Raw genomic sequence first — 27,610 nt, forward strand, 5'->3', positions numbered from 1 at the left:
GTTTCGCCTTTTAAGTTGAATTACTGAAATAAATGAACTTTTGCACCATATTCTAATTTTTCGAGTTTCACCTGTATATTGTTTTTTATATAATTTTGAATCCGTGAACAAAAAAAAGATGCCTTTTCGCTCCCGTCTACATGTCATTCTATCCCGCCAAACTTTGGTTATCATAGAAACTGTAGCATTTCAGAATTGGAAAACGGGACTGATTTGGGAAAGAAGGGATTCGCAGGGCGACTGAATCTTGCATGACGCCGGGTACATTGTGGGATCCAGGTTTGCATGATAGAGGAACCATGTTTAAAACAAAATGGCTCCTTACTGATACTGTATATTAACTGTCTCAGCAGTGGGTTGTTCTCCATTGGGAAACTAAATCACATTTAATGATTAAAAACTAGATAACATACAGTTTCCTATAAACTACAACTTTGCAAGTATTGCAACATGTTATTTTTCTTTTTGCTATTTCAGGGAAGTATTTTCTCAGAAATGGCTTATATACTTATAGTATCATCTCTTTTGTTTATGATTCTGGAAGCACTTGGTCACATCGACCTGAATACATAATATATATTTTTGTCTAGTCCTATTAATCCAAAAAGAAACACAGTAACACTTAAAGTATATATCATATACAAATGAAACTGTTGTGTATGTTTTTGAAAACAAAAACAATTAGTCTTTGAAAAACATTCAAAATATGATAAAAAAACAACAACATCAGGACACTAACATTGACAAGACAAACAAGAAACGCTCTTAAAATCCTCACATCCTTTTCGTCATCTTCCATTCTTCATGCTTTTAACCTTTTCATTAGGATTAATCATACGCTTGCACATCAATTTATAACACCATATGTGCGTACTGTGTGTTTGCAGCATTATGAATTAGGGTTGAATATTGCACATGATTTGCATATGTGGGTGAGTTTGCACAATATAATTTTTTTCTGGAGCATCATCTTAAAATCTTACGCTAACACATCACAAACACAACGGCAAACAAAGAAAAATTATTCCATCAAATGTCCTTTCCACACTTTTTTTGCTCCTCATATTCAGTTTTCGGACTGGAAGTGTTTGCTTAGAGGTGGGCGAAACTTGGCAACATGTTATAATGAGCAAAACAAAGTATGCAAACAAATAAACAAACAAAAATGACGATGAGCAAGAAATAAAATAAAGTGATTATATGGCAATGAATGCTCAAATAATCAATTTGTCAGATTAATCTTTCACCCATTCAGTTTGGATTCAATAGGTTTGCAATTAAACTCAATTATTTGACAGCCAATAACAGTCCAACGACAAATTCAAACAAATAAACAAACAAATAAACGCGATACATTTCATTTTTAACCCCTACGAACGAGTAATGATTGCATATGTACATAATTCTTGCATTCAAAATTCTGGTGAGTTTTCTCCAGTCCAGAATTACATTTATTCACAGTAATATTAATCTTAATTGAGATTTCGAGGGAAATGGAAGGTGTTTGAACACAAAGCAAGGGTAGTGAGTGCATTTAAAGTGAAAATGCATTAATCTATCTTCCTTGAGCATCAAAAAATCATTCCCTCTAAGACTACTTGTGGGGAAAAACAAAGCATTTACTCCCGTCCATAAACACTCGCACAGTTATTGACCTGCCAAGTCCAGTTCAAACACGAACATGACCCGTGATCATTCACAAACTGTGTATCTACGCTCACGATCAGTCATTGTTATTGCTATGAATGTGAGTATGAGGCTGTCCTGCCTTTCTCTCCTCCTTTCCTGAGTCTTTCTGTCACTCTTTCTGCTACAAAATGGAGGGGATGGGTGAGCGGCAGCGGCGGAGGGGTCCCGGGGCCTCGTAAGGGTCAAAGGGCGTGCTGGTGATGGGGGCCAAACGCAGGGACGACCCCGCCATTCCTGATATGTTGTTCAGGCTGCGAGATTTCTCGTAACCCGTGGCTGCCAGATTGTGTGCCCACGTTAGTGACCGGTTTAATCAATTTTAAATGTGTGTTTTTTTTTCCGATTGAACAGCATGAGCGATGTTACATGTTCGGTTAATATATCGGTTTGAGTGAGAATGTAGCCGACAGAAAATTAAGCATTGGGAAAGGAGCAAAAGAAAAAGAAACATGAGCGTCAAATTTAAACGTAGATATAAAGTGGAAGAAATGTGAAGATACAGGTAAAAGACAGACGGACAGACATACACAGGACAAGACAGGACAAAACAGGAAAATGAGAGTTATGAAAAGCATCATACATTGGTTTACTAAAAATTCCACAACATATAAACACAGTTTCCCAGAATCAAATACTCCACAGATAAACGTCCACACATTCCCACTGGTTGAAGAAAACACGGGCTGGATTGTTTGCCGCTACAGTGAGCTGTGGTAAAGGTGTGATTTGCGATGAAGTGTTTCAGTTAACCAGTGCAGTGTAGAGGAACACTAGACAACAAATAAGACAGAAGCTGAAGTGCCTTTCTCGGCCGGAGATTGTTGAAGAAACCACGGCAGCCGTCGTGAGACATTTCAACAGATTTATAAACATAAAAAAACAGTATAAAGTGTTGTTAGTGGGTTTTTATTACTTTGCTCCAAAACCTGGTGAACTGCTACGCTTATGATGAGACACTCTAATAAGCAATAACAAAGCACAGACCAATTTTGTATTTTTTTTTTATTAATTTTGTGTGTATGTATGTATTTAAAAAAAAAAAAATTGTAATGAATGAATGAATAATTTATATAGCCTTTCCAAAGCTCCAGGTCAAAAATATATTGATACATTTTGGTACAAACAAATAATAATAATAAAACAAATTCTATATAGAGCCTTTTAAAGGCTCAAGGTCAAAAATATATTGACGCATTTTGGAAAAAAATAAAAAAAATATTTCATGTACTTTGTATTGATGCATTTTTTAATAAATGAATACATTTAATTTAATTTAATTAGTGCCTTTCCAAGGCTCAAGGTCAAAAATATATTGACACATTTAGATAATAATTATTTATTTTTTTGACCTAGAGATTTTGGAAAGACACCATATAAATTAAATTATTTATTTTGTATTGATGTATTTTAAAATAAAGAATAATAAATAAATAAAAAAATTAATTTATACGGTCCCTTTCCAAAGCTCTAGATCAAAAATATATTGATACATTTTGGTATTAAACAAACAAACAATTCTATATAGTGCCTTTTCAAGGCTCAAGGTCAAAAATATATTGACACATTTTGGTAATAAATATAATATATATTAAATGTATATGGTGCCTTTCCAAAGCTCTATGTCAATATATATATATAGATACCTTTTTAGTATTAAACAAACAAAGAATAAATATATTACATTTATATAGGTTCAAGGTCAAAATATATATAGATAGTTTTTGGGAATAAATTAATTCTTTCATTCATTCATTCATTCAATCATTGATATAGTGCCTTTCCAAAGCTCAAGATCTAAACATCATTATACAGAAGGGTATGTCTAGGCGGCTCACTAGGTTTTGGAACAGGTTAAATGTTACTTACTGAGGTAATTCTCAACAAGTGTTTCTGTACTACTATTAAATATCAGCCTAAGAAGCTGATTATACACTGCAGTTGAGTTAGCGCACAGAAATGCTCTTGTGGACCGCTGGCTGGTTTCTTTGACAACCTCCTGAACATCCTATTATACTTCACTTGACTGAAAGGTCATAAAGCCTGCATTTGTATAACATAATCATGACAAAAAAAAAATCATAATACTTCCACTGCATTCAGGTTGTCGGAATTACCGTAATCACAAGATGACATAATCTATGCCGTTTACATCTTCACACTCATAAAATGCCTACATTTATGGATTTGCTGATGACATGAAAATATGCAACAACAAAAAAATCTTGCACAATATTAAGCAACTAATAGTAAGTTTTTATTTATATAACGCCTACTTAAAAGTTGTCGGCTAAAATAAAATAAGCAAAAACAGTAATGTATCTCCCCAGAAACTCTGAATTACGGTAATTTCGATATAAATTACATTCATGACAAGTAAATCACAAGTGTTTAGTGTATTATAATTGCATCTTTTGACATAAAAAAAAAGAAAATCAGACTTATGAGTGTTACATTGAGCTTTTGTGAGATTAGAAGTCAGGCTTTTGTGACCAAACATTTAAGTGAAGTGACTAGCAGCGACCTTCCACACACATGTCAGATTTATTTGTCTCTCTCCCGCTTTCTCCCTATGTGCGTGTTTGTTTGGGAGAGGAAGAGGTGAATGTGGGAAAAGTTTGCCGCACGTTGATCACAGAAAAATACTCTGGACGAAAAACAAGGACGATAAGAAAAAAAAAAAAAGAAAGACAACTTTCCTCTGAAAGTAGGACAACAGCTTGGACACACACACACACGCACACACACACACACACACACACACGCGCGCTTAGTCAGGTCTGATATAAAATTCACACACACGTTTTATAGGGACTTTCCATAGACAAAATGATTTTTATACTGTACTATCCCCTTACTAACCCTACCCCTAAACCTAACCATCACACAAAACTTTCTGCATTTGAGTTTATCATCATGGGAAGCGAAAAATGTCCCACGAGGACAAGGATTTCGGATATTGCCATCTTTGTGGGGACATTTTGTCCCCATAACATCGGGTTTACCTGAATCACACACACACACACACACACACACACATACACATTTTACTATGCCACATAAATGTGCACAATATCACAATCAAACACAACATATATGCACACAAAAACTAGTCAACGATATGCAATGAATTTCTGTGCAAATAGTTTGTAAAGGCATTCTTCTGTAAAATGTTGCATCATTCTTATGTGAAATTACAATGCAACAAATTACATGTAAAAAACAAAAAACAAAAACATGATTTGATGGATGCACCAGGAGGCCTGACGGCGAATACAGACGGATGTAGGAACCATCGCAAAAACAACGTATTGCACGTACAGAACAGCCTGTGTTTATAATACAGTACAGCACACACACACACACCGCTCGCTACCACAGTATAACACAACCGCTACTTTATATCCTGGTCTGGACAACAGAACAACAAAAACAACTGGGTTGTTTTACCCGTGTGCCTGGTCAACATCGGTTCAGACAGCCACACGCCCTTTTTATTATGTTTGCCTAGTAAGAGCTTTTAAAGGATTCCTCAGGAGACAGAGCGCATTAGTGAGTGTGTGGAATAAGACAGGAAGAGGGAATATATTTAATGGGACTGATGGATACTCGATGGAAGTAGGACGGTGTGTGGGAATGTAGCGCCACTAAAACAACAGGAAGTTTGTGTGACAGCACGGTGAAAAAAAATGAATGGGCTGACCAATCCAAAATGCATATATTAAAAATGTCAAAACTATCTTAAAAATATTTGAAGACAACATGAATATGTTATTAATGTATTAATAAATATACTTGCTCAAAACTACCTTATATATATATATATACGATTCAAACAAATCCAGATGTTCCAGAAGTTATGTTATACATTATCTAAGTATGTGTTGACATCTCATGTTGTCTTTAAGTGTGCATATCTACTAAAATATGCCTATTAATGCCTGAAATGGTTTTTTATAGCATATTCTTGCTACATTATATACTTAAAGTACAGCATATTTATTGTAACACAAAATAGAATAAACACTATAATTCCAACACATTTACCATGTTAAATACTCACAACAGCTTTGATACCAACTTATACCATAAGTTTATATTATATTTCTTATCATGTGCATGTAATATTTTATAATATTATATTACCCATGTTCAGATCGCTCAGTATGATGAGTGCTACAAGATTTGCATACCTACTGTGAACCAGGAAAACCTCATAAAGAAGTGTTTCCTTTTTGAACATGTACAGAAGAGTTTAAAACAGTTGATGTACCTACCCATGGTCACGCATTAGAAACTCTGGTGCTGCACTGACGGCCTGGAGGCGAATGAAGGATGAGATGAGTGTTAGTCACACAGTGGAAAGAGTTAAAAAGAGAGTGAATGACATGAAAGAACAAAAAAGGGTGTGTGCAAATATCAAAACCACATTTAGATGCCCTAATAAATTTATAATCTTTAATAAACGCCACAGTACATGCGACCAGCATTAGTTAGACTATTGATAATGATGATGATGATGATGATGATGATGACACCCTGATAAGTTGAGGCAATAATGGGTGTGATTGAGGTTATTGATGTTAGGGCTGGGTTGAAAATATTAATTTCGGCTGAATCGTCTTCACTAACACTCTTCACATTATTTGTATATCTCCTCACTTCCAGAAAATATTCCCAATAAGCATTGTTCCTTTTTAAATTTTAAATTAAGCGTTTGCTAATACCTTTATATACTGTCTATGGCTAATACTGCCTTCACGTAGGCTACTATCGGACATTTCTTACTTACCACTTCTGAAGTCATGATTACGAGCTCATCGCATTCAAATTTAGACTTGAGAGGGCGTTCATGTCCATTTTTTTATTAACTAGTAAACTAGTAACGTTATGATACTTCCAATAGCACGTGAAGAGATTTCCACTCGTATTTACGACTTTGTGTTGGCGTTCATGTGCCTTCAACTCATAAATACGATCTTTCCGACAAGACTTGAACACACTAGAGGCTCAGCTTTCTAACTCTGTACATTTTAATGCGAAATTTATACAATAAATACCGTCTTTGCGCTCTTTATCGTGAGATCTCAGTTCAAGTGAAGCGGCAGCGCGCGTGAGTGACTGTTAATCTCTTCCGCTTTACAACACGAAATAAACACGAACATCAGAAGGTATGTTGAAAGATACAGTAGGCTACAACTTACCAAAATCCGCATTATGTCTCATGTAATCTTGTAATAATGTTTTATTGACGGAAAGACGTCAATAAAACAACTTGTAAACAACAGCTCAACGTTAGCATACATGTAGGCCTACTCAGAAAAGCCATTCAGAGACCATAAGGCATAAGCTAACGTTAGCTAGAAATATAGCTACTCTAGAGAGGAGCATTTTACTATATATGCACTAAATTACATATTCATTATATTTTTACTTAAAATTTTATTCAATATTTAGCTATGTTTGTATAAATCCATAATTAAAAACAAGTTATGACAGCTATCTTTAAATGTTTAGGCCTATATTTCAACAACGAATTGGAGTAGAAACATAATTATATCATTAAAAAGTAATCATCATAAAACTACCTTATGTCCAATTTGAATGTTTGTATACAAATCTATTAATTTTAACCTTTAATATTACAGTAATACCAAATGACAGGTTTCCTATAGTTTAAATTAGTTGATAAAAAAATTTTTTGTTCTTGGCAAAAATGTACATTTATGTATACTAATTAAAATATATAAAATAGAGATTGGGAACTGAATCGAATTGCATGCTTATGAAATTTGTGTCAATACCCAGTCCTGTTTTCTGTCATGTGTTGCTTAGGTCTACATGTGTGCAGTGAAAGCTTTATTCCGGCTCAGGCTTTTCCGGCAGTATTCCGGCATATCGACCGCTGGACTGTTAGCTATAGAGAGAGCTCACATTACCCACAATTAAGCTCTATCGATCGGCTTGTGACCAGAACACAGAACACCACAACCATGACGGGCCGCTCACTGCTGGAATGTGCTGTAACAGGAGAACAGATCTAATGTGCTGATACTGTTCTGTTATCAAACTAGTCCTTAAACTTCAACAGTGCCACTTGTTAACCTTTAGTTTAGCACAACAAGATGGCACAATAATAATAGAGATGCTTGTTTTTAGACAATGAGTCAGTAAACAATGACAATAATGTATAGTTAAAAAATGGGTTTCTAAATGACAAGTTGTGATATTTGCAGACAGGAAATGCACAGTTGCAAACACACACATGCAACATTAACAACTACACACATAGACATGGAAGGAGTGTGTGTGTGTGTGTGATGATGAGATGAATTCAGTGATATAGTGATAAAACCTCTCTGTTATTTTAGTTTATGAATGATCTTTAACTAAATGCATCAATTTAACAATGTTCATTTAATGCACTTATTCTAAATTGTAAGAATTTACTATAATAACCAGTGTTAATTTCTTATGCAAAATCCAATTAAAATTGATAAAATCCACCAAATCTAATTCCGACACGAACGTATTCGAACGCGTATATATTTTTGAAAATAATGACTAATCATACCAATTGAATTGAACCAAATTGTGACTAAAATTCAGATTTTCTGATGCATTGCACAATTGAATCGTATCATCAGGGCAAATATTTACACGTCGATCTGTAATGCATAACCGCTTCACTACACACACTAAATATAGACCTGATGGAGACCCTGTTTTAATGGAGAAAAAAGAGATTTCATGCTGTTGCCTTGACGGAACTAGAGCACACCTGTTTAGTTGTGAAAAATGTCCTGCTCAAGGCATCTTTCATAAAGACTATGACTTTGAACTTGTAATGCAACTTCAGGCTACAATTTGTGTATATATAATGGAAATATCAATAAACTGAGAGACTGTTATGTGAAAGACACCCACGCGTTACACCTTTCTTGAAACAGTTTAAAGTGCTTCAATAATAACAAAATATAATTAAATCCATAAAGGGGCCATATCATATTATTATGTATAACAGCAAAAAAAAAAAAAAAAAAAACATGATTATCTGACTGTCAAGTTCAATTGCAATTTAGCTTGATTTATTAAAATCAGTGTTAAATATTCAACAAATAAGTAAACAAATATAGAGCAATTTTTTAAAACAAATTTAAATGAAAAAAATTGCCTTCATATTAAAGTTAGGAATACTTGATTTATTAAGATATCATATATAAACCTTTTTTAAAAAGATATCATATTATTTTTAAATGCACGATGATCGCTGATTGTCACATTTAGTTGCACTTGCAACTTTGCTGGATTAATAATAATAAAACAAATTAAATAATAAAATCTAAAAAATAAATAAATAAATATACAGTAAGAATACTTGTTTTTTTAAATAATAATCATGAATATTAAAAATATTACAATCAATATACAAATATAAAACAATAAATAATTAAAATATGAAACAATAAATAGTAATAAGACTGATGATAATGAATTTTTATCTCAAAAGATTGAGGAATATTTGGTTCATTATGATATGACCCCTTTAAAATCTGATTCGCTTTTAGTCTCGAATAAAAATGCATACATCAATTATGAAACTATTGTAGTTGCTACAATGAAACTACTGATGTTAGCTTGCGAGTGTGGCCCAGAAAACAGGGCATTGATGAACTTTGACCAGTTTGAACAACACACACAAGACCATAAACATATCAGACAAACAACAGCACATGGAGGAAGACAACAGAAGATAGAGAGACACAGAGGGGGAGAGAGAACTCACAATGGCTTACAGAGATCCTTCACAGAGACTTCAGTTGTCTGATACTGACTTTGACTCTGAGCAAATAGCCTCATGCAAACAGCATTACAGCAGGGCACCCACACACACACACACACACACACACACTCCTCTAAGAACAGTGAACAGCATTTAGGGATTATATTGCACAGGAAGAGATCGCTTTAACACCCAGAGCAATATGTGTGTGTCTGTATAGGTTCCACAGATGGCAGGAGTATATTTAGATCTTAAATCGACTCCCATTGGCACAGACTCACACACACACACACACTTTACACTCACTGTATCGTGCCCAATTAACAGTCTAATGTCCGTTCAGCGAGGCATTATGGCTCTGTTCCAATCCCCAGTGTGCTGCCTTGCTGTCTACATAGTCTGTTAGCTTCGAAGGTAGCATCCTAGCTGAAATGGAGCCTCATAAGTGACTGATCTGAAATGCTCTCCATGGCCACTAACTGTGTTAATGGTTACTCACACACCACACAAATAGTGCCGAAGCGCCCGGGAGACTCGACGGATGCTTGCAGTGGAGGACTGACGTCAGCAGTTGCACAAATAACACTCAAATAATGGGTGAAATAGTGCATTTTAAACGCCATGTCTTTTCCGATGAAAATCACAATGCATTATGGGATTGTGTTTTTCATGAGCGTTATGATTCCACCTTATGTTGTGGCCAAAACAAGGTATCTTATAATTAGGGTGCTTGCCACTAGTTATTTTCTATGCTTATTTAATTATTTAATACCTAGAATTAGTGATTTGAACAAACCCATAACCCCAAATATTAAATGTTGGTGTGCAATTCGCTATTGCTTATATACATTTTCAAACCAGTGTTGTTATTATTGTCTAAAACTATTAAAAATATTTGTTTAAATGAAATAAATCTGAAATAAAATATAAACATTAGAAAAACATAAACTTAAATGAAAATTTTAAATGTTGCTTTGGAATAATGTACTAAATTGACTAAAACTAAAGTTGAAATAAAAATAAATCAAAGCTAAATAGAAACAAAAATGACAAAAAACACAAAACTACTAAAACTTAAAACATCACTGACTGTCGAATTCAGTTTATATGTTTTTTTATAGAAATAAATTAGTTGAATTGCATTGTATTTAAAAAATGTCTTTATTTCATGGTGATCGCTGACTGAAATTAATAAATATTAGATAAATGAAAATCTTAAATTTATCAAAATAAATATGGCACAATAAGGTATTTTTTTAAATGTAAAAATAAAAATGCATATTTTTATTACAATTCCTCATCATATGACACCCTTAAATCAGAGAATATTAGACATGTATTAGAGAGAATATGAGAGAGATTTTAATTTCTAATGTCAGGTTGCAATATATGTCATTAATATTGTAGTAACTCCCTATGCTCTACACTATATGTAGACGTTTGCTCACTAGGTTTTGAAACAGAGCCTGACAGTTTAGCTAAGATGCCATATAACAGAGCTCACACATACACATACATCTCCTCAACAGACTGGTCACTGGTCTTTAAAGCTTAACATAATGTTATTTCTGCATCTATAGGCTCTCTGGATGTTAAAGTGATAGAGCGACTGCGTCCCAGAAGACGGTGTGTTGCTCAAGCCCAGGACAAGAGCTGGGAAAACACGGCTTGGGTTTTACCACGGTTCCTTCTTACCTGCTCTACGTCAGTCTGTCTGTGAGTCTGTCCAAATATCCCAGTGTCTGTCTGTCAACCAGTCAGTCAGACGTCAGTTACACAGCACACACACACACACACCTCAAAAAACAGACTGTCACACACATAGGAGATTCCGGCTACGCTATAGGAACTGAAGCAGGTTGAGGTCGTATGAGCAGATTCATAGGAATCTGTGCCACACATAAACACTTTTTCTCCATCCGTCTTTGCTTTTTCCCTCGGCAGCAACATCCACTCAAAAAATATGGCTAAATTTTAGATTATGCATTTGAATTGCATATAAATCGGTGTGTAAAAAATGTATATGCAATTCAAATATTAAATTTAGGCCCAAATATGTTCTTGAGTGAATGTTGCCCGCACAGTGTTTGCAGCATGGCACAGAACCGAGAACTCGTGCTCATTTGAATTCACCTTGACCTCTATCGACCCCTGACCTTTAACCCTGGGGTGATTCGACTCAACACAGCGAACACCTAAGCAAACCTTCCAGTTCGTTTTTCTATGTGTGTGCATTTTTATGTGTTGCCTTGGTGCGCACGTGCACGCCCTACATCACCCCAGGGTTAAAGGTCACCGGAAGAGTGAGGGAAACACATTGAAAACACAATAAGCAACGTCACATCACAACAAACACAACGCACGCACACACACACACACACATACAGCGAGGAGGAGGACGGGGGAGACAGTAGAACAGTGAGAATATATGAAGAAGCCAACATACAAACGCGGGATATGACACAACCTGAAGAAAAAGACAATACAGAGCGTGTGAGATCCCACTGAAAACACACACACACACACACACACACACACACACACACACACACACACACACACACACACACACACACACACACACACACACACACACACACACACACACACACACACACACACACACACACACACACACACACACTGCAGCAGGTGCAGTTCCATTTGTAATTGCAGTGGATCTCATATGACATTGAAAACAATCTTTGTTACACAACTCTATAGTGTCCAACTTTGTCCCATATGCATGTTTTTCTCATTACAGAGTATGAGGTTAGTGTAACAGACCTGAATACGTCCGAGTAAAGATTGGGTTTCTGCTCTCTTCTTTTGTAACATCGCAAAGAACATATATATACAGTATATGCAACATTTCAAAGGATCTTTAAAGGAATATTCCAGTTTATTTTCAACCTGATAACTTGGTTTCTTTCACGGTCATAGACATGAACAGCACATTGCATGGGATGGCTTGAGACTAGTGTGATAAAATGACCAATCTTTCTGTGATACTCAAATCTGATTGGTCAATCGCTGGATTCTGCTCTAAAACATGTTAGTGTAATGATGTCTCACTAATATTAACCTAAAATGTAACGTTCATTTATTTATTTACCATTCAAAATTTTGGGCTCACCAAGGCTGCATTTAATTGATCAAAAATACAGTAAAATCAGTAATATTGTGAAATATGATTACATTTTAGAATAACTCTTTTCTATTCGAATATATTTTAAAATGTCATTTATTCCTGTGATCGAAGCTGAATATTCAGCATCATTACTCCAGTCTTCAGTGTCACATGATCCTTCAGAAATCATTCTAATATGATTTGCTGCTCAAGAAACATTTCTGATTATTATTATCAGTTAAAAAAAAAAGTCTGCTTAATATTTTTGTGGAAACTGTGATCCATTTTTTTTGTCAGGATGAATAGATGAAAAGAAAGTGAGAAAAAAAACAGCATTTATTTGAATTAGATATATTTTGTGACATTATAATTGTCTTTACTGTCACTTTTGATCAAGTTACTGTGTCCTTGCTGAATAAAAGTATTTATTTCCTTAAAAATAAACCTGGAATATTCCATTAAACACATTTGATTGTTAGTCTACTGTCCTCTACACACAGTGTCAGAAAAAGGCACTTTTAGAGTCAAGGTCCTTCTTGCACACTAAGTCCGAAATTTCATTTAACAATCAATCATTCGGTGGCTCTGAATGGTCCAAACACCTTCAAATGTTTGTTACGGATGCAAAAAACGCAGAAAATCGAACCCGTTACAATTTTTTTTATGACGGACGAAAGTTTCAGAGGCAGTGTGTGAGCGTGATTGACATAATTTCTGACTCGGTGTGCAAGGACCTTCAGATTTGTGTCATCTCACTGTATTTGTGCTGAGTTTCGACGTGCCGAGTGTTAAAGTGGGTGATAAATTGTCCCCAGTGCACAGACATTTTTGGCATTGACTGTCCAGAGTGGGACGGTCAGCAATTTAAGTACCAATGAACAAAAACATACAAGAGCAAATCTATTTGTCAGAGAGAGTGCAAAACCCAAACTTAAACTCGTATTCAGTAACATCATACAACATTAGATTCATTTCCTTTAACAGATGAAACTAATGACAGTTTGTTAGGACAACAACACAACATCAACACGAAAAATTACACCCATCAACAACGAAACACCCATGCAGGTGTAAATGTGTGTGTACTTGTGTTAAACATCCTAGATCATTAATTATCGGACTTGTGTTTGTATGTTTCTATTTCTGTGGTTGGTCTTTACCTCTGATCACTATGGTTTGATCCATGCCAACGTGGAGTTTGCTTTAATATCCTTCCAGCTTATACCATTCGTCTGTGATGGGAGGATTTGTGGCCGTCGGCTGATTTCCTAAATCTAACTGTGCCAAATGGAGTCGGGTTGTGTTGAGGGAACGGCAACCAGGGATATATCGGGTTCTGAGAATTGTGCGTGCATGGATCGGACATTGTTCGTGTCATGTCGTTTTTTGTGGATGGAGAGGAGATTTGTGTGGTTGTTGGAGGTGACAGAACAGGGTCACAAAGTGTTGTGGGATGTTGTGTGTAACAGAAGGGTTGACACTGAAAATGAAGACCAAGGATCAAGGAAAATGCAATGCAAAAAAGAGAATGGAATATAGAGGAAAAAAGAAGAGGATGGTGAATGTGAGGAAAGAAACGGAGGAGAAATTGTGTATTATTATGGAAAATTAGCATGCAAAAAATAAAAAAAATAAAGAAATTAAAGAAAAAAGAGAAGAAGAAAAATGTCAAAAGAGAGATTTTTCAGATGTCAGTGTGTTTTTAAGGATGTTTTCACACTTGAATCCCAAAATTACCAAATTCAGATTCCTTGAAGTGGAGGAAAAAACAACCCGGTTCACTCTGTGTTCACACTGTTCCTGGCCAAAAATGAGGGGTTGGATCTGATTTTGACCCATTTAATGTTCATTGACTAGCATTGACTCAACCAATGCTGTGAGTCAACAGTGTATGGATTATGGATTATGTTTGCTGGACAATATTTCTGCAATTTCATTTGGTGCCGCTATTGGCTCAGAAATGACACACTTCACATTTAAATCTAATTTATTTATTGAAAATTGGTGTAGAATAATATTACATTTCTGTGATGATTTCCTCACTTTGATGACTTCACTGCTAATGTAAATGTAAAATATTTGATTAAAATAGCATAAGCTGCTCATGTCCTGCCATAACTTAAACTATGGAGCTAAAATAGTCTCAAAATTAATGCGTTTACAAATATGATACACATTTTGTAGCTTATTCACATTAACAAAAAAGTTTATACTGTATAAATTTGCACAAAAAAAATCTATCAGAGGTAAAACACATTTTTTCCCCTTAGAATTAAGTTTATTTTTCTTACCCCATTCATGTTTTAAACATAAACTCATTTACTTTTGACATTTTTCAGGCGTAATTTTCTTGATTTAAGAAATTTGATATTTATACTGTAAAACATGACAAAGATACTAATAAATAATATACATTTTCCATAGCGACTCACACACTTGATGATTCACAACTGTAGTTTCAACAAACAAACTTTCAGAAATGTGCAAAAGTGCTTGTGCATTTAAGAATTGTTGGTTGGTTGGGCATTTGCTAATATAATTTTGTGAATATAAGTTATAATAATGCTCCATACAAAACAGCTGAAGTATTTGGCTACACAGATGAGAATATAAAGTGAGCCTGGCATGCTTTTTGGTTAAAATGCACAATATAAGCGAACTGTACAGTGGGTTTAAAGTGAATGGTTCTTGGACCAGTGCTCAAGGGTCAGAGTTTATTTGTGTGTTCATATATGCATAAACTAAATTGCAATTCTCGACTGCTTGATTATTTTTATCATCACAAAATTTAAACTAAACTATCACACAGCTCTATATATTCAGTTGGATATACAGTACAAGCATATCCAACATTATGAAGTACACATGTAAAGCGATACGTGACACTGGACCACAAAACCAGTCACATGGGTCAATTTTTTTTTTAATTGAGATTTATACATCACATGAAATCTGAATAAATAATCTCTCCATTGATGTATGGTTTGTCAGGATAGGACAATATTTGGTCGAGATACAACTATTTGAACATCTGGAATCTGAGGATGCAAAAAAATCGAAACATTGAGAAAATCTCCTTTAAAGTTGTGCATTTATGTTCACGATTGTGCTGCATTCACTCACAAAAATACATGTTTTATATATTTACGGTAGGAAATTTACAAAATATCTTCATGGAACATGATCTTTACTTTTTTGGCATAAAAGAAAAATGGATAATTTTGACCCATACAATGTATAGTTGGATATTGCCACAAATAAACCCGTGCGACATGTGACTGGTTTTGTGATCCAGGGTCACATATATGCTAATCTCAGTGGCTTGATTGTTTATATTGATAGATTTCTTTGAAATAATGTGCATTATGAAAAGCGCTTTATAAATAAAATTGACTTTACTTGACAAAATGATTATAAATGCTCTCAGCCTCGTGAAACCACCCAAGTGTGAAAACACCCAGAGATGTTTATGGTTATGTAATCTGTATTTTTGAAGAGATGGACACGAGTGTGTGAGATGGGCAGGTTTTAGGGGATGCTTGTGTGTGTGTGTAAACTATGTTAGAAATGGATCTTTAAGATCTAACGCAGAGGCTGGGATTGGGCCGAGACTGTGTGAATATGTGTGTGTGTGACGCGCTTGCGGAAGCATTTAAACGTACCTTTCCGCACGTTCCCATCAGTGGGTCGAAACTCTCGCGTGTTGAGGAGGAAGCAGGCTCTGTCCTGCTGGTAGCGCTCTTGTGTTCGGCCCATCGGGCTGCGCTCGTCCGGACTGAGAACCTGGTCGATTGTTGGACAGTCCTCGTTCGCTAGAGCGGCACTGGCTGCGTCACCGTTCTGCTTCGAGTCTGAGGAGAGACATGAATCAACACAGAAAGCGTGAGACAGGAGAGAAGGAAGACACTGAATATTCAACAGGAAGCTGCTGGAAATTTGGTGAAATGTGACAGAAACGTAAAAACATTCTTTAAGGGGAAAGATCACCTAAAAATATAAATTGTGCCATTTATTACTACTTCTCATTTTGTCCTAAACCTGATTGACTTTCATTTCTTGAGTCAGTGAGTTGATTTTGAGAACTGAATCGGGTTCATTTGTGAATGAATCATTCACACTGGCTCTGACAACAGAGAATCTCAAAAAAATCTTAGCAAAATGTATTTTGACTTGTTCCTCATAAGCATATTGCTTCAGAAGACTTAAAATATAGCACATGAATCGCATAGAGGACTTTTATGATACTTTTTTTTTTTTTTTGGCAGCTTGACAGCCCCAGTTCTCATTAAGTTACTTTGAACTGGGTGAACTATTCCATTGTACAATGTGAAATAAAAAAATCTGATAATCTTAATGATAATCTGGTTCAGATATGGTCAATTCTGTAAGCTTCTATAGTCCTGCACTGAATTTCTAGGTTTAAAGTTTATTCTTAAAAAAAAGAAAAAAATATATACCGGTATATATTTAATCTGCAAACAACAAATCTGCTAAATTGGAGATAAAAACAATGGTGGTTGCTCTTCCTTAAAGAGAAAAATAGCTAGCATGTCCTGAATGAAAGAAATTGCTATGCACCCCCGATCTGGAACTAATGTGATAGCAGAAAGATAAGTTGTTAGGCAAGGTTATGCATTGGCCTTTTTCCTGTCCTGTACCTTATAGAACTAATAGAGACTTGCAGGTTTTAAAAACAATGAATAATTTATAATAGACATGACATTAGTAGTAAGAGCAATGCATCTAGAGAAACACACACACACAGTGCAAGGACATTATGTTGCATTGTACCATTTTAACAACGTTTTAACAATCCACTAATACATTTTCCGACACAGTTCCTAAATATCTCTTTCAGATGTCTTTGACGGTTGTGGCTTTTTATGGATTTATTAAAAAATATATATATATGAGTTGAAGTTTCACTTCCAAAGTATTAAGTTCACAGAAATTAATATATCAATATATAAAAAAACATTTTTATTTAAATTTATTTTTTAATATATAATAATAATGTTTAATAGGCCTACATAAATCATTCACAATCAATCAATCATTATCCAAAAATAGCTATTTAATATACAAATATAAAAAATATGTAATATAATATATCAAAACAATACGTAATATAAAAACACAAAGTTTGATATAATATATAATATTTTTTTTCTGTTGGATTCCAAACTTTATATATATATATATATATATATACACACACACACACACACACACGTTTCTGTTGGATTTCAAGCTAAAATAAAATTAAGCTAAATATTTGTATTTAAATATAATAAATATATATAATATAATATATAAATAATAAATACATTTCTATTGGATTTCAGGCAAAATAATCATATTATTATATATTAATCATATGAACCACTCCAAAAACTTAATGTAATTCAGTACAATCATTGAAACTTCTTGTTCTACGGCTTTCACACGTTAACATCAAAACCTATAAAAAAAAAAATAGTAAAAAAAATGATGGACAGAATTTTCCATAAGGTTAAAACCAGTCAATGAAAGAGTGGTGCACAATAAAATCTGCGTGTATTAGTTCTGTGTCTCACCTCTGTTAATCTCTATGATCTCCTCCTGAGCTAGAGGACAGTCACCCGCCAGTCCTCCCGCCAGTCCACCCGCCAGCCCGCTCGACCCCAGCACGCCACCCAGCACATTACCCAGGATCCTCTGGGGCGAGGCCGTCGCCATCGCCAGGGCGTCCGGCTTGCAGTAATTGGGCGAGCCGGGTTGCGGGGCTCGCGGGATGTGTTTGTTCTTCTTTTTAGGCAGCTTCTGCTTGGCCATGGCCAGAGAGTAATACATGCCGAAGTTGTTAACAATCACGGGCACGGGCATGGCAATAGTCAGCACCCCCGCGAGGGCACACAACGCCCCCACCAGCATCCCCGACCACGTCTCCGGATACATATCCCCATAGCCTAAAGTGGTCATGGTCACCACGGCCCACCAGAAACCAATGGGGATGTTCTTGAAGCTGGTGTGCTGGCTCGCCGTAGGGTCGTCCGGACTGGCTCCTATCCTTTCGGCGTAGTAGATCATAGTGGCGAAGATGAGAACGCCGAGAGCGAGGAAGATGATGAGCAGAAGGAACTCATTGGTGCTGGCGCGGAGTGTGTGTCCGAGGACACGCAAGCCCACGAAGTGACGCGTCAGCTTGAAGATACGCAGGATTCGCACGAAGCGCACCACGCGCAGGAAGCCCAGGACATCTTTAGCCGCTTTGGAGGAGAGCCCGCTCAGACCGACCTCCAGGTAGAAGGGCAAGATGGCCACGAAGTCGATGATGTTCAGCGCGCTCTTGAAGAACTCCACCTTGTCGGGACAGAAGACGACGCGCGTGAACACCTCGATGGTGAACCAAACCACACACACTCCCTCCACGTACGTGAGCCAGCGGTCCGTGACCACCTCGTACACGATCTCCTCTTTCGTCACGTTCCCTTCCGTCACGTTCTCCGTTTTGTTGTAGATGGTGTTGAACGCTTCGTGCGTCTCCATGCAAAAGGTGGAAATGGAGATGAGGATGAATAGCAGGGATCCGAACGCCACATACTGAAGAACGAGAAAGAAAGAGAGAAAGAGAGAGTTCAGCAGGGGAGACTAAACAAACTTTGGATCAACATTCAAAACTGTCAAATATTATTCTTATATTAATATAAAAAATTTGAATATGGTGCAAAAGTTCATTTATTTCAGTAATTCAACTTAAAAGGTGAAACTAATATATTATATAGACTCATTACATGCAAAGTGAGATATTTAAAGTGTTTATTGGTTATAATTTTGATGATTATGGCTTACAGTTTATGAAAACCCAAAAATTTTAATTAGAATATTGTGAAAAGTTTGCATAAGCTGTAAGCCATAATCATCAAAATTATAACAAATAAAGGCTTGAAATATCTCACTTTGCATGTAATGAGTCTATATAATATATTAGTTTCACATTTTAAGTTGAATTACTGAAATAAATGAACTTTTGCACCATATTCTAATTTTTCGAGTTTCACCTGTAAATATCACAATACTTCCAAAAACATTTAAACAAGCATTTTATGTGCACCTGTTATGAAACAATAAGAGCTATAGCAATGAACTTGAACTGAATTAACAAACATGCATTGTTCCGGTAAGCAGATGCTTTTATCCACACACACTCATTGCAGACACAATCCCTCCGGAGTAACCTGAAGTTAAGTGCCCAGCTCAAGGACACAGTGCTATCAGCTAATGACCAAACCAGCGTCCGGAAGTTTACAGTCCGAAGCTTTAGCCATTACGCCACAAACCTGGCTTCATTCTGAGATATCCACTGTGCTGGAACCCACTCTATGCATTATTTATTATTATTATAATACATTTATGCATTAGATAGACACCAGTGTGTTATTTCAAAAAATATTTATATATAGTATTTTAGTATTATACAATATAGTATTAATATTAAATTAGCTTATAATATAATTATTATAATTTATATTATAAATATTTAAGTTTTAGTTTGACATTTTGGTGTGCTGTTGTGTTTTTATCTTTTTTAATTTCAGTTATTTCAGCTTCAGTAGTGTCAGTACTTCAATTTAAACTTATCTTATTTCAATTATAGAATAAGACTTAACTAACAACTGAAGATTTATAAAACAAACCTGTTGTGTATCGAAAACTAGACTGGTCTTGAAACTTTACATGTTAATATTTAATATAAAAAAAAAATTCTGTTAGATTCCAAGCTAAAATATCTATAAATAATACATAAATATTATATATATATATATATATATATATGATGTAATTATATTTATAAATCACCTTGTTGAAGCGATGCTACCTCTCTATATTGACTAATGCATAACTAATAGTTTGTCATTCAGATGTTTAAGGGATCTGTCCTTGACATTTTATTTCCTCTAGACATTGATCGCCATGTACACAAGATGTTTCATAGCATGATGACTGCATAGCTTCATATATCTGTGAAATCACATGAACTGTAATGACCTAACTTTCCAACACTGATCTTTGGTAAAACCATACGTTTCTATAGACGGAGACATACAGTATCTCAGCTTTACATACAGATCAGTGGCAATGCAAGGTATGAACTGCTGATTCTGTCATCAGATCAATAAAAATGATCCAAAGCATCACTTGACAGAGAAAGACGTGGTAGAAAGAGGGTTATATACTGGATAAAACATTCAAATCAGTCTCGGTTAGTTCACAATATCACAATTGAGTGCATAATAGGAGAATTTCAGATAATTATGAACATGATTTTTAAAAGATGGTTAAAACTTAAAACATGTAAGTGCTCATGTAAGTGAACTGTCAGTCTGTTACTGAACTTTTGCCTTGGCAACTTAAAAATTAATGTTTAAGTAAAACTTAAAAAAAAATTAAGCTAAATAAAAATATTTTTTTTAAATAATAAAAAAAGTCAAGTGCATAGCAAAATTACTAAAATTAAAAAATATAAAAATAAAAGCTACATCAAAATATGAATAAACACAAACACACACACACACCATAGGCGTAATTGTATGGGGGGACAGGGGGACACGTCCCCCCCAATATTCAAAGAAGTACAATTTGTCCCCCCCAATATTTGATCATACTGTTATGATTGATTATGCGGGCAATATCGATGTCCGAAAATATAAAATCCCGGCCGGTCTATTTCCCAAATCCATTCGACTGGCCTTACTTACAGATTTCGCGCTCCTAACTCTTCTTCTGTTTGGTTTCTCCTAACTCACGGACGGTGCACGAGCTACTAAAGGTATAGGGAAAACATGACATGGATTTCAGGAGAAATAGGTTTTTGTTCATGTAGCCTACTATACATTAACAAAAACCTATTTCTCCTGAAATCCATGTCATGTTTTCCCTATACCTTTAGTAGTTCGTGCACCGTCCGTGAGTTAGGAAAAAAACAAACAGAAGAAGAGCTAGGAGCGCGAAATCTGAAAGACATTTGGCACATATATCTGAATGGTAAATATCCTGTATTTGGCTGACATAATCCCTTAGATAACGATGAATTTCACTAGAATTTCGAATTGTAGAATTTGTGAATTTCGACTGTAATACTATACACATACAGCTTGTATGAATGGGAGGGACTATTGACAAGCTATAGCCGACAGCTAGCTAACGTAACTGTACGTTTTTTCTCTCTCGATACCATCGTACTATCAATTGATTTTGATTAATATGCGATTTTTTTTTACTGAAATCCGCGTTTTGAATGAATCATTTGATTCAATGAATGAATCGGCAAATCGGTTGAATAAATGACTCCAACAACTCGCTTATTAAGACAGTGACTCACTGCCACCTACTGGCGGGTTTAGTTTCATATTTAATGAATAGCTTTATTTATGCAATTGCACATTAAGTGTAAATATATAGTAATGCCAGTTCGGATGCCGCTTCTGTGTCACCTCTGCACTGTAAGGATGGATTTTAATTTAATTATTTAATTTAACAGTGGTGCTGTGTTATTCTAATATCATTTAATTTGAATGTTAGAATTTGACATAAAAGGTGATGCATACCTCTAAATACGTTTAGAAATAATTTCCATATTTAGGTGAAAATGTCCCTGGAAATCAATTTAAGGTGGCAAATATTGCCCCTTAATAAAAATGTTAATTTCAGTCACTACTGTGAACTGACCACTGCATAGAATATGTATGAATATCTTTGTGAGTCTGCTGTCAACAATGCAAATGTAAATGTAAACAACAGGCCTAAACCAGCCAGGGTACCAGTACAAAATCAGTAAAATATCATCTAATGGTATTATCAACAAAACTTTGAAAATATAGAGATATATTTTTGTTAATATTGCACACCCCTAATGTACAGTATTAATTTTGATTTCTTCAGGTCTTAAAAAGGTCTTAAAAAGCCTTAAATTTGACTTAAAAAATTTGCAGATACCCTGATTAGTACATAACTGTTTTACTATCATTGCTCAAGACTTGATATTAGAAAATTGTTATCCTGTAACAGTAATTTAATAAAAATGTTTATAGCCACTATATGTTTATAGAAGAATATAAGAGAGAGATCATGGCCGCTTTGTTGTCAATTCAGGCTTGTAATTGATGCCGATGCTGTAATCATTACAGGGTGAGTATACGTTGGTTTGACGATCCGATGTAATAAAATTCCTTGTTGTGTTATACAATTACAAACATTCGGACTCTGACGTTTATTTTATTTTGAATCAAAAAATGTGTGCATGCGCCAACACAAAAAGTCCCACAGCTGTCCCCCCCAATGTGTGATTGACAATTTCGCCCTTGACACACACACACACACACACACAGAGAGAGAGAGAGAAACTCTGATCTACATTAGTCTCATATAATCTCTCACCTAAATTCTCTTTTAAACACAGATTTACATCCGACTGTAACCCACAGAATAAAAGCCCACTAAACACTCAGAGATTCAGGGCTCTTTTGTGCTCCTTGATGCTCTTTTAGGAAATGTTTTATTAGTTTTACACATTAAATTAAGTTTCAGTCACAATCAACCTGCCAAAAAACATTATATTCCTGCAACCATTTGGTTGTGGAAGCAAATTCTCTCTCAAATTCACAAGTATTTGCACACTGAGTATAAGAAAGAAAGACCAAACATGTATTTATATTAAGATCACACACACACACGAGATGTTCCAGGCATTTAGGACACACAGGGTTGAAAGCCTCTCCTTCACTCCACCCCTCTATCTGCTCGCTCCATTTATCCCTCCATCCAAGACTGCTTTGTTTCACAGACTGCCCAGGATTTGTACTGAACCATCTACCTCCCTCTCTAACACACACACACACACACACACACACACACACACACACACACACACACACACACACACACACACACACACACACACACGCGCACACACACACACGCACGCACACACACACACACACGCACACACACACACACGTTTCTCTATCATGGAGGAGGCTTGTGCATTGTGCTAAAGATATTTTCTCTATTCCTAAACTTTTGCATTTAAGCATTCATTAAAGTCACCATGAAATCAAATTGACAATTGTTCAATTGATAATTTCTCATGGAATATTGTAGTATTTATTATAAATGATTTATTTTATCCATTCACATAATTATTCTTTGAATTCATGTGCCCTCATAATCTTGACTCAAAATAACTTCCACTCTCTCTTATCGACATCACTTCTCTTCTCTGATGATGTGTTTAATGGCATGTGGGCGGGGCAACCTGTCACTCACATCAGATCCACCAATAGCAAACCACAATTCCCCAAGGACAAAATCAAGCGCCGGCTCACATTCTTTTCTCATTCTAGAAGCCATTTCACTCTGATATACGTCAAGTAAAGACTTTCGTCTCATGACGACATTAAAATACTATTTCAGGCTTTCAAAATTTCAAATTAATTCAGTGTGTTAATTGCCGCTTCTTTGTAATTATTTGTGATATTTACTTGCAGTTTCTGGTTGAAAATAGTTTAAAAATAAATCCTACACCAGTTCTTTTCACAGTATAAAAGCAGTTTTCAAAGCACATTTGTGTCATTAACATATTTATAGCACACATAATCACTCCAAACCACCTTAAAAAGGGAAATATTTGAAATGTCATTAATATTTTTACTTTAAAATTTCACATTTAATTCAATGTTATTTCCTTGTAATTATCTGTGAAATTTACTAGTAATTTCTGACTGATAATCGTTCCAAAGCATATCCTGCATAATTTTTTTAAACGGTTTAAAGATGAGCACATTTCTGCCTTTTTACACATTTATAGCACACGTAATCACTCCCGACAAGGGAAATATGTGTAATTATGCAATCAGGAATATGAAAAACAAAGAAACCGAGAGGTAATAAGAGCGCAGCGAACGACAGATCTGAAGAGGACAGGTGCTTATTTCAGGTAAACATGAGCGCACAACTCTTTTTAAAGTACCTGCCTCATCCCACAAGCCCCCTCTCTCTCTGTTTGTCTTCAGTCTCAACCTGACCTAGTTACAGACGCTGCAGTAACCAGCCTCCTCTGCCCAGGTGTCTCTCGCTCGCTCTCTCTCTAATGATCTCTCATAGCACTGCTCCGTCAGACTCCATATTGCTCGCTTAAACGAGGGAACTAGTCAATCGACAAACCAGTTGCATGTTTAAGTCACACTCTCTAGTACTTTACGCCCTTTGCAAGATTGATTTACATTTACAAGACCAGCATACTGCATACTGTAAACTGCCTACTATTTTACGCCTAATTTATGAAACACAAGAAATGTCTATGTAATTTGTTCATGAATCTTTGAACTGATAGCAACAATGATTTATACTTGTGCATGTGTTTCATGAATGAGGCTCAATATATGCAACAGTATGCCAAGATAAACGTGAGCATGCAACAATATCATTATATAACGCAATGCTGAATATTTAATTCAGTTTACTTAGCATTTTTTAATCTAATTTGGCATAAAAATATTGTGACTTTTTGTTACGCTGAGTTAGGCTATGATGTCACTTCCTAAAACACATTTCTTACATGCAAATCATAATTCAAAGGGACAATTATTATTGATTAGCCATTCTGTTGTGAGTTAGTGTAATTTATAAATAAAAAGGTGTTGTATCATTGATGGTATCAGATGGTTATACCGTGGTACTGTATTATTACCATATTCACATACCATGGTATGTACACAGTACCACAAATGAATGGCATGGTAGTTTTAGCAGAGTACCAAACTCAGAACAACACATTATTACCATACTATGATTAAAAAACAGCTTGACCATAGAACCATGTCCAAAGACATACATTCTAAAAAATGCTGGGTTGTTTTAACCCAATTTTGGGTCAAACATGGACAAACCCAAACGTTGGATTAAAAATGGAATTTAAAAATTTAACCCAACGTTTGGGTTTGTCCATGTTTGACCCAAAATTGGGTTAAAACAACTCAGCATTTTTTAGAGAGTAGAATTACCATGGCACCATAAAAAAATAAAAATAAATAAAAAAACAGTATTACCAGACTATGATGTCCTAAAATGTGGTATTACCATGACACCATATTACAAAAAACACACAATATTGCTATACTATATTGTCCAAAATGTGGTATTATCATGGCATCATACTCAAAAACACAGTTTTCACAGTATACTATGATGTCCAAAAACAGAGTATTCACAGTATACTATGATGTCCAAACCGTAGTTTTACCATAGTTACCGTGTCCAAAGATGTGGTATTTTGGCACCATGTTTAAAAAAACAGCATTACCATATGATGTCCAAAACATAGTTTTACCATCATATCCCCAAATGTGGTATTACCATGGGATCATATTAAAAAAACACAGTATTACCATACTATGATGTCCAAAACATAGTACCATGTCCTAAAATGTGGTATAACCATGACACCATTTATAAAAAAAACACACAATATTGCTATGCTATATTGTCCAAAAAATGTGGTATTATCATGGCATCATACTCAAAAACACAGTATTACCATACTATGATGTCCAAACCGTAGTTTTACCATAGTATCATATCCCAAAATGTGGTATTACCATGGCATCATATTCAAAAAATTATGCCATGATGTCCAAAACATAGTACCATACTACACTGTCAAAAACATGGTATTGCCACGTCCCACAGACTGTGTTTTTTGGTGTGTGAGTATTTCTCTCCGCTCACTATCTTTCTGTCTTTGGTGCAGGAAGAGGAAGCTACACAGTGGTTGTCATGGAGACAGTGATGAAGCTGTGCTGCGGTAAACACACGTCATTAGAGTCACGTTAACACTCGTGTGCACACACTTTCACACACACGCACACACACACACACGCGTCGTGCACCACGGTACAGTGTGAGACGTTAAAATAAACGCAATCGCTCACAGCATGTGTGAAAGTCACTCGTCACTTCGTCTGCTTTTTTCCCTCTAATCTTTCTTTCTTTCTTTCTCTCTCTCTCTGCTCTGGTAATCTCCTCCAACATAAAGCTGCAAACGCATGTGAAAGGATAGTTCAATAAATTCTGTCTTCGTCGACTCGCTCGACTGCCATTCAACATTCATAACGTGTTCATTCTGCTGTGCAACACACGACTCTCTACAAATGAATGAATGAATAAACCAAGTGGCGAGATCTAAAAAAGAGAAAAAAGGACATGACTATTGTCAGTCTTCTCTTTACCAAGTCTGCATTTATTTGAAAAAACATTATTACAATTTAAAATAACTATTTTCTATGTGAATATATTTTAAACTGTAATTTATTCCTGTGACCAAAGCTGAATTTTCAGCATCATTACTCCAGTCTTCAGTGTCACATGATCCTTCAGAAATATGATTATTATCAATGTTGAAAACGGCTGTCAAACTAAAAAGTTCAAAATGTCACTTCTAAACCTAACCCCGCTTTCAGGGGAAAAACAGAAACTGGTTTGAACTGCATCCCACAATGCAAAGCATCCCGTTATATTTCCAGTGTAATGAATGAACATGATTTTTAACATCTCTTGACTCATTATTTCATCAGATCCAAATTAAAGGGATAGTTCACATTAAAAGGAAAGTTCTGTTCATTTACTCTCCCTCATGTTGGTCCAAAAAACGGTATGACTTTCTTTCTCCTGTGCAACACAAAAGAAGATGTTTTGAAGTATATTGAGAACCAAACTGTATGGATCAAAAAACAGAGTAATTTCTCAAAATATCTTCTTTTATGTTCCGCAGATGAAAGTAAGTAACATTTATATTTAGATTTTTAAGATTTTGTAAATTAAATTATATATATATATATATATATATATATATATATATATATATATATATATAGAGAGAGAGAGAGAGAGAGAGAGAGAGAGAGAGAATTTATTATCTAATTATAATTATTAATAATAAAACTTACTATTTATTGAACATCATGTCTTTTATCATA

At 35.2% G+C, this 27,610-nt stretch overlaps 1 protein-coding gene across 3 annotated transcripts in view; it reads right to left on the minus strand.

Moving 5' to 3' along the window:
• Positions 1 to 27,610, minus strand: part of kcnc3b (potassium voltage-gated channel, Shaw-related subfamily, member 3b) — a 61,831-nt gene that overhangs the window by 9,302 nt on the left and 24,919 nt on the right. The window contains exons 3-6 of one of the 3 annotated variants that reach the window (XM_079600992.1): positions 18,176 to 19,181; positions 16,262 to 16,450; positions 11,916 to 11,936; positions 5,964 to 6,004 (exon numbers count right to left, since the gene is read on the minus strand). In XM_079600992.1, coding sequence (XP_079457118.1) covers positions 5,970 to 6,004; positions 11,916 to 11,936; positions 16,262 to 16,450; positions 18,176 to 19,181 — 1,251 coding nt within the window. In that variant the 3' untranslated portion in view covers positions 5,964 to 5,969. Of the gene's footprint in view, positions 1 to 5,963; positions 6,005 to 6,478; positions 6,993 to 11,915; positions 11,937 to 16,261; positions 16,451 to 18,175; positions 19,182 to 27,610 lie in introns of those variants that run through there. The other 2 variants (XR_013796252.1, XM_079600993.1) reach the window with 2 other exon arrangements.

Source organism: Phoxinus phoxinus, assembly GCF_949152265.1.
Source record: "Phoxinus phoxinus genome assembly, chromosome: 24".
NCBI lineage: Eukaryota > Metazoa > Chordata > Actinopteri > Cypriniformes > Leuciscidae > Phoxinus > Phoxinus phoxinus.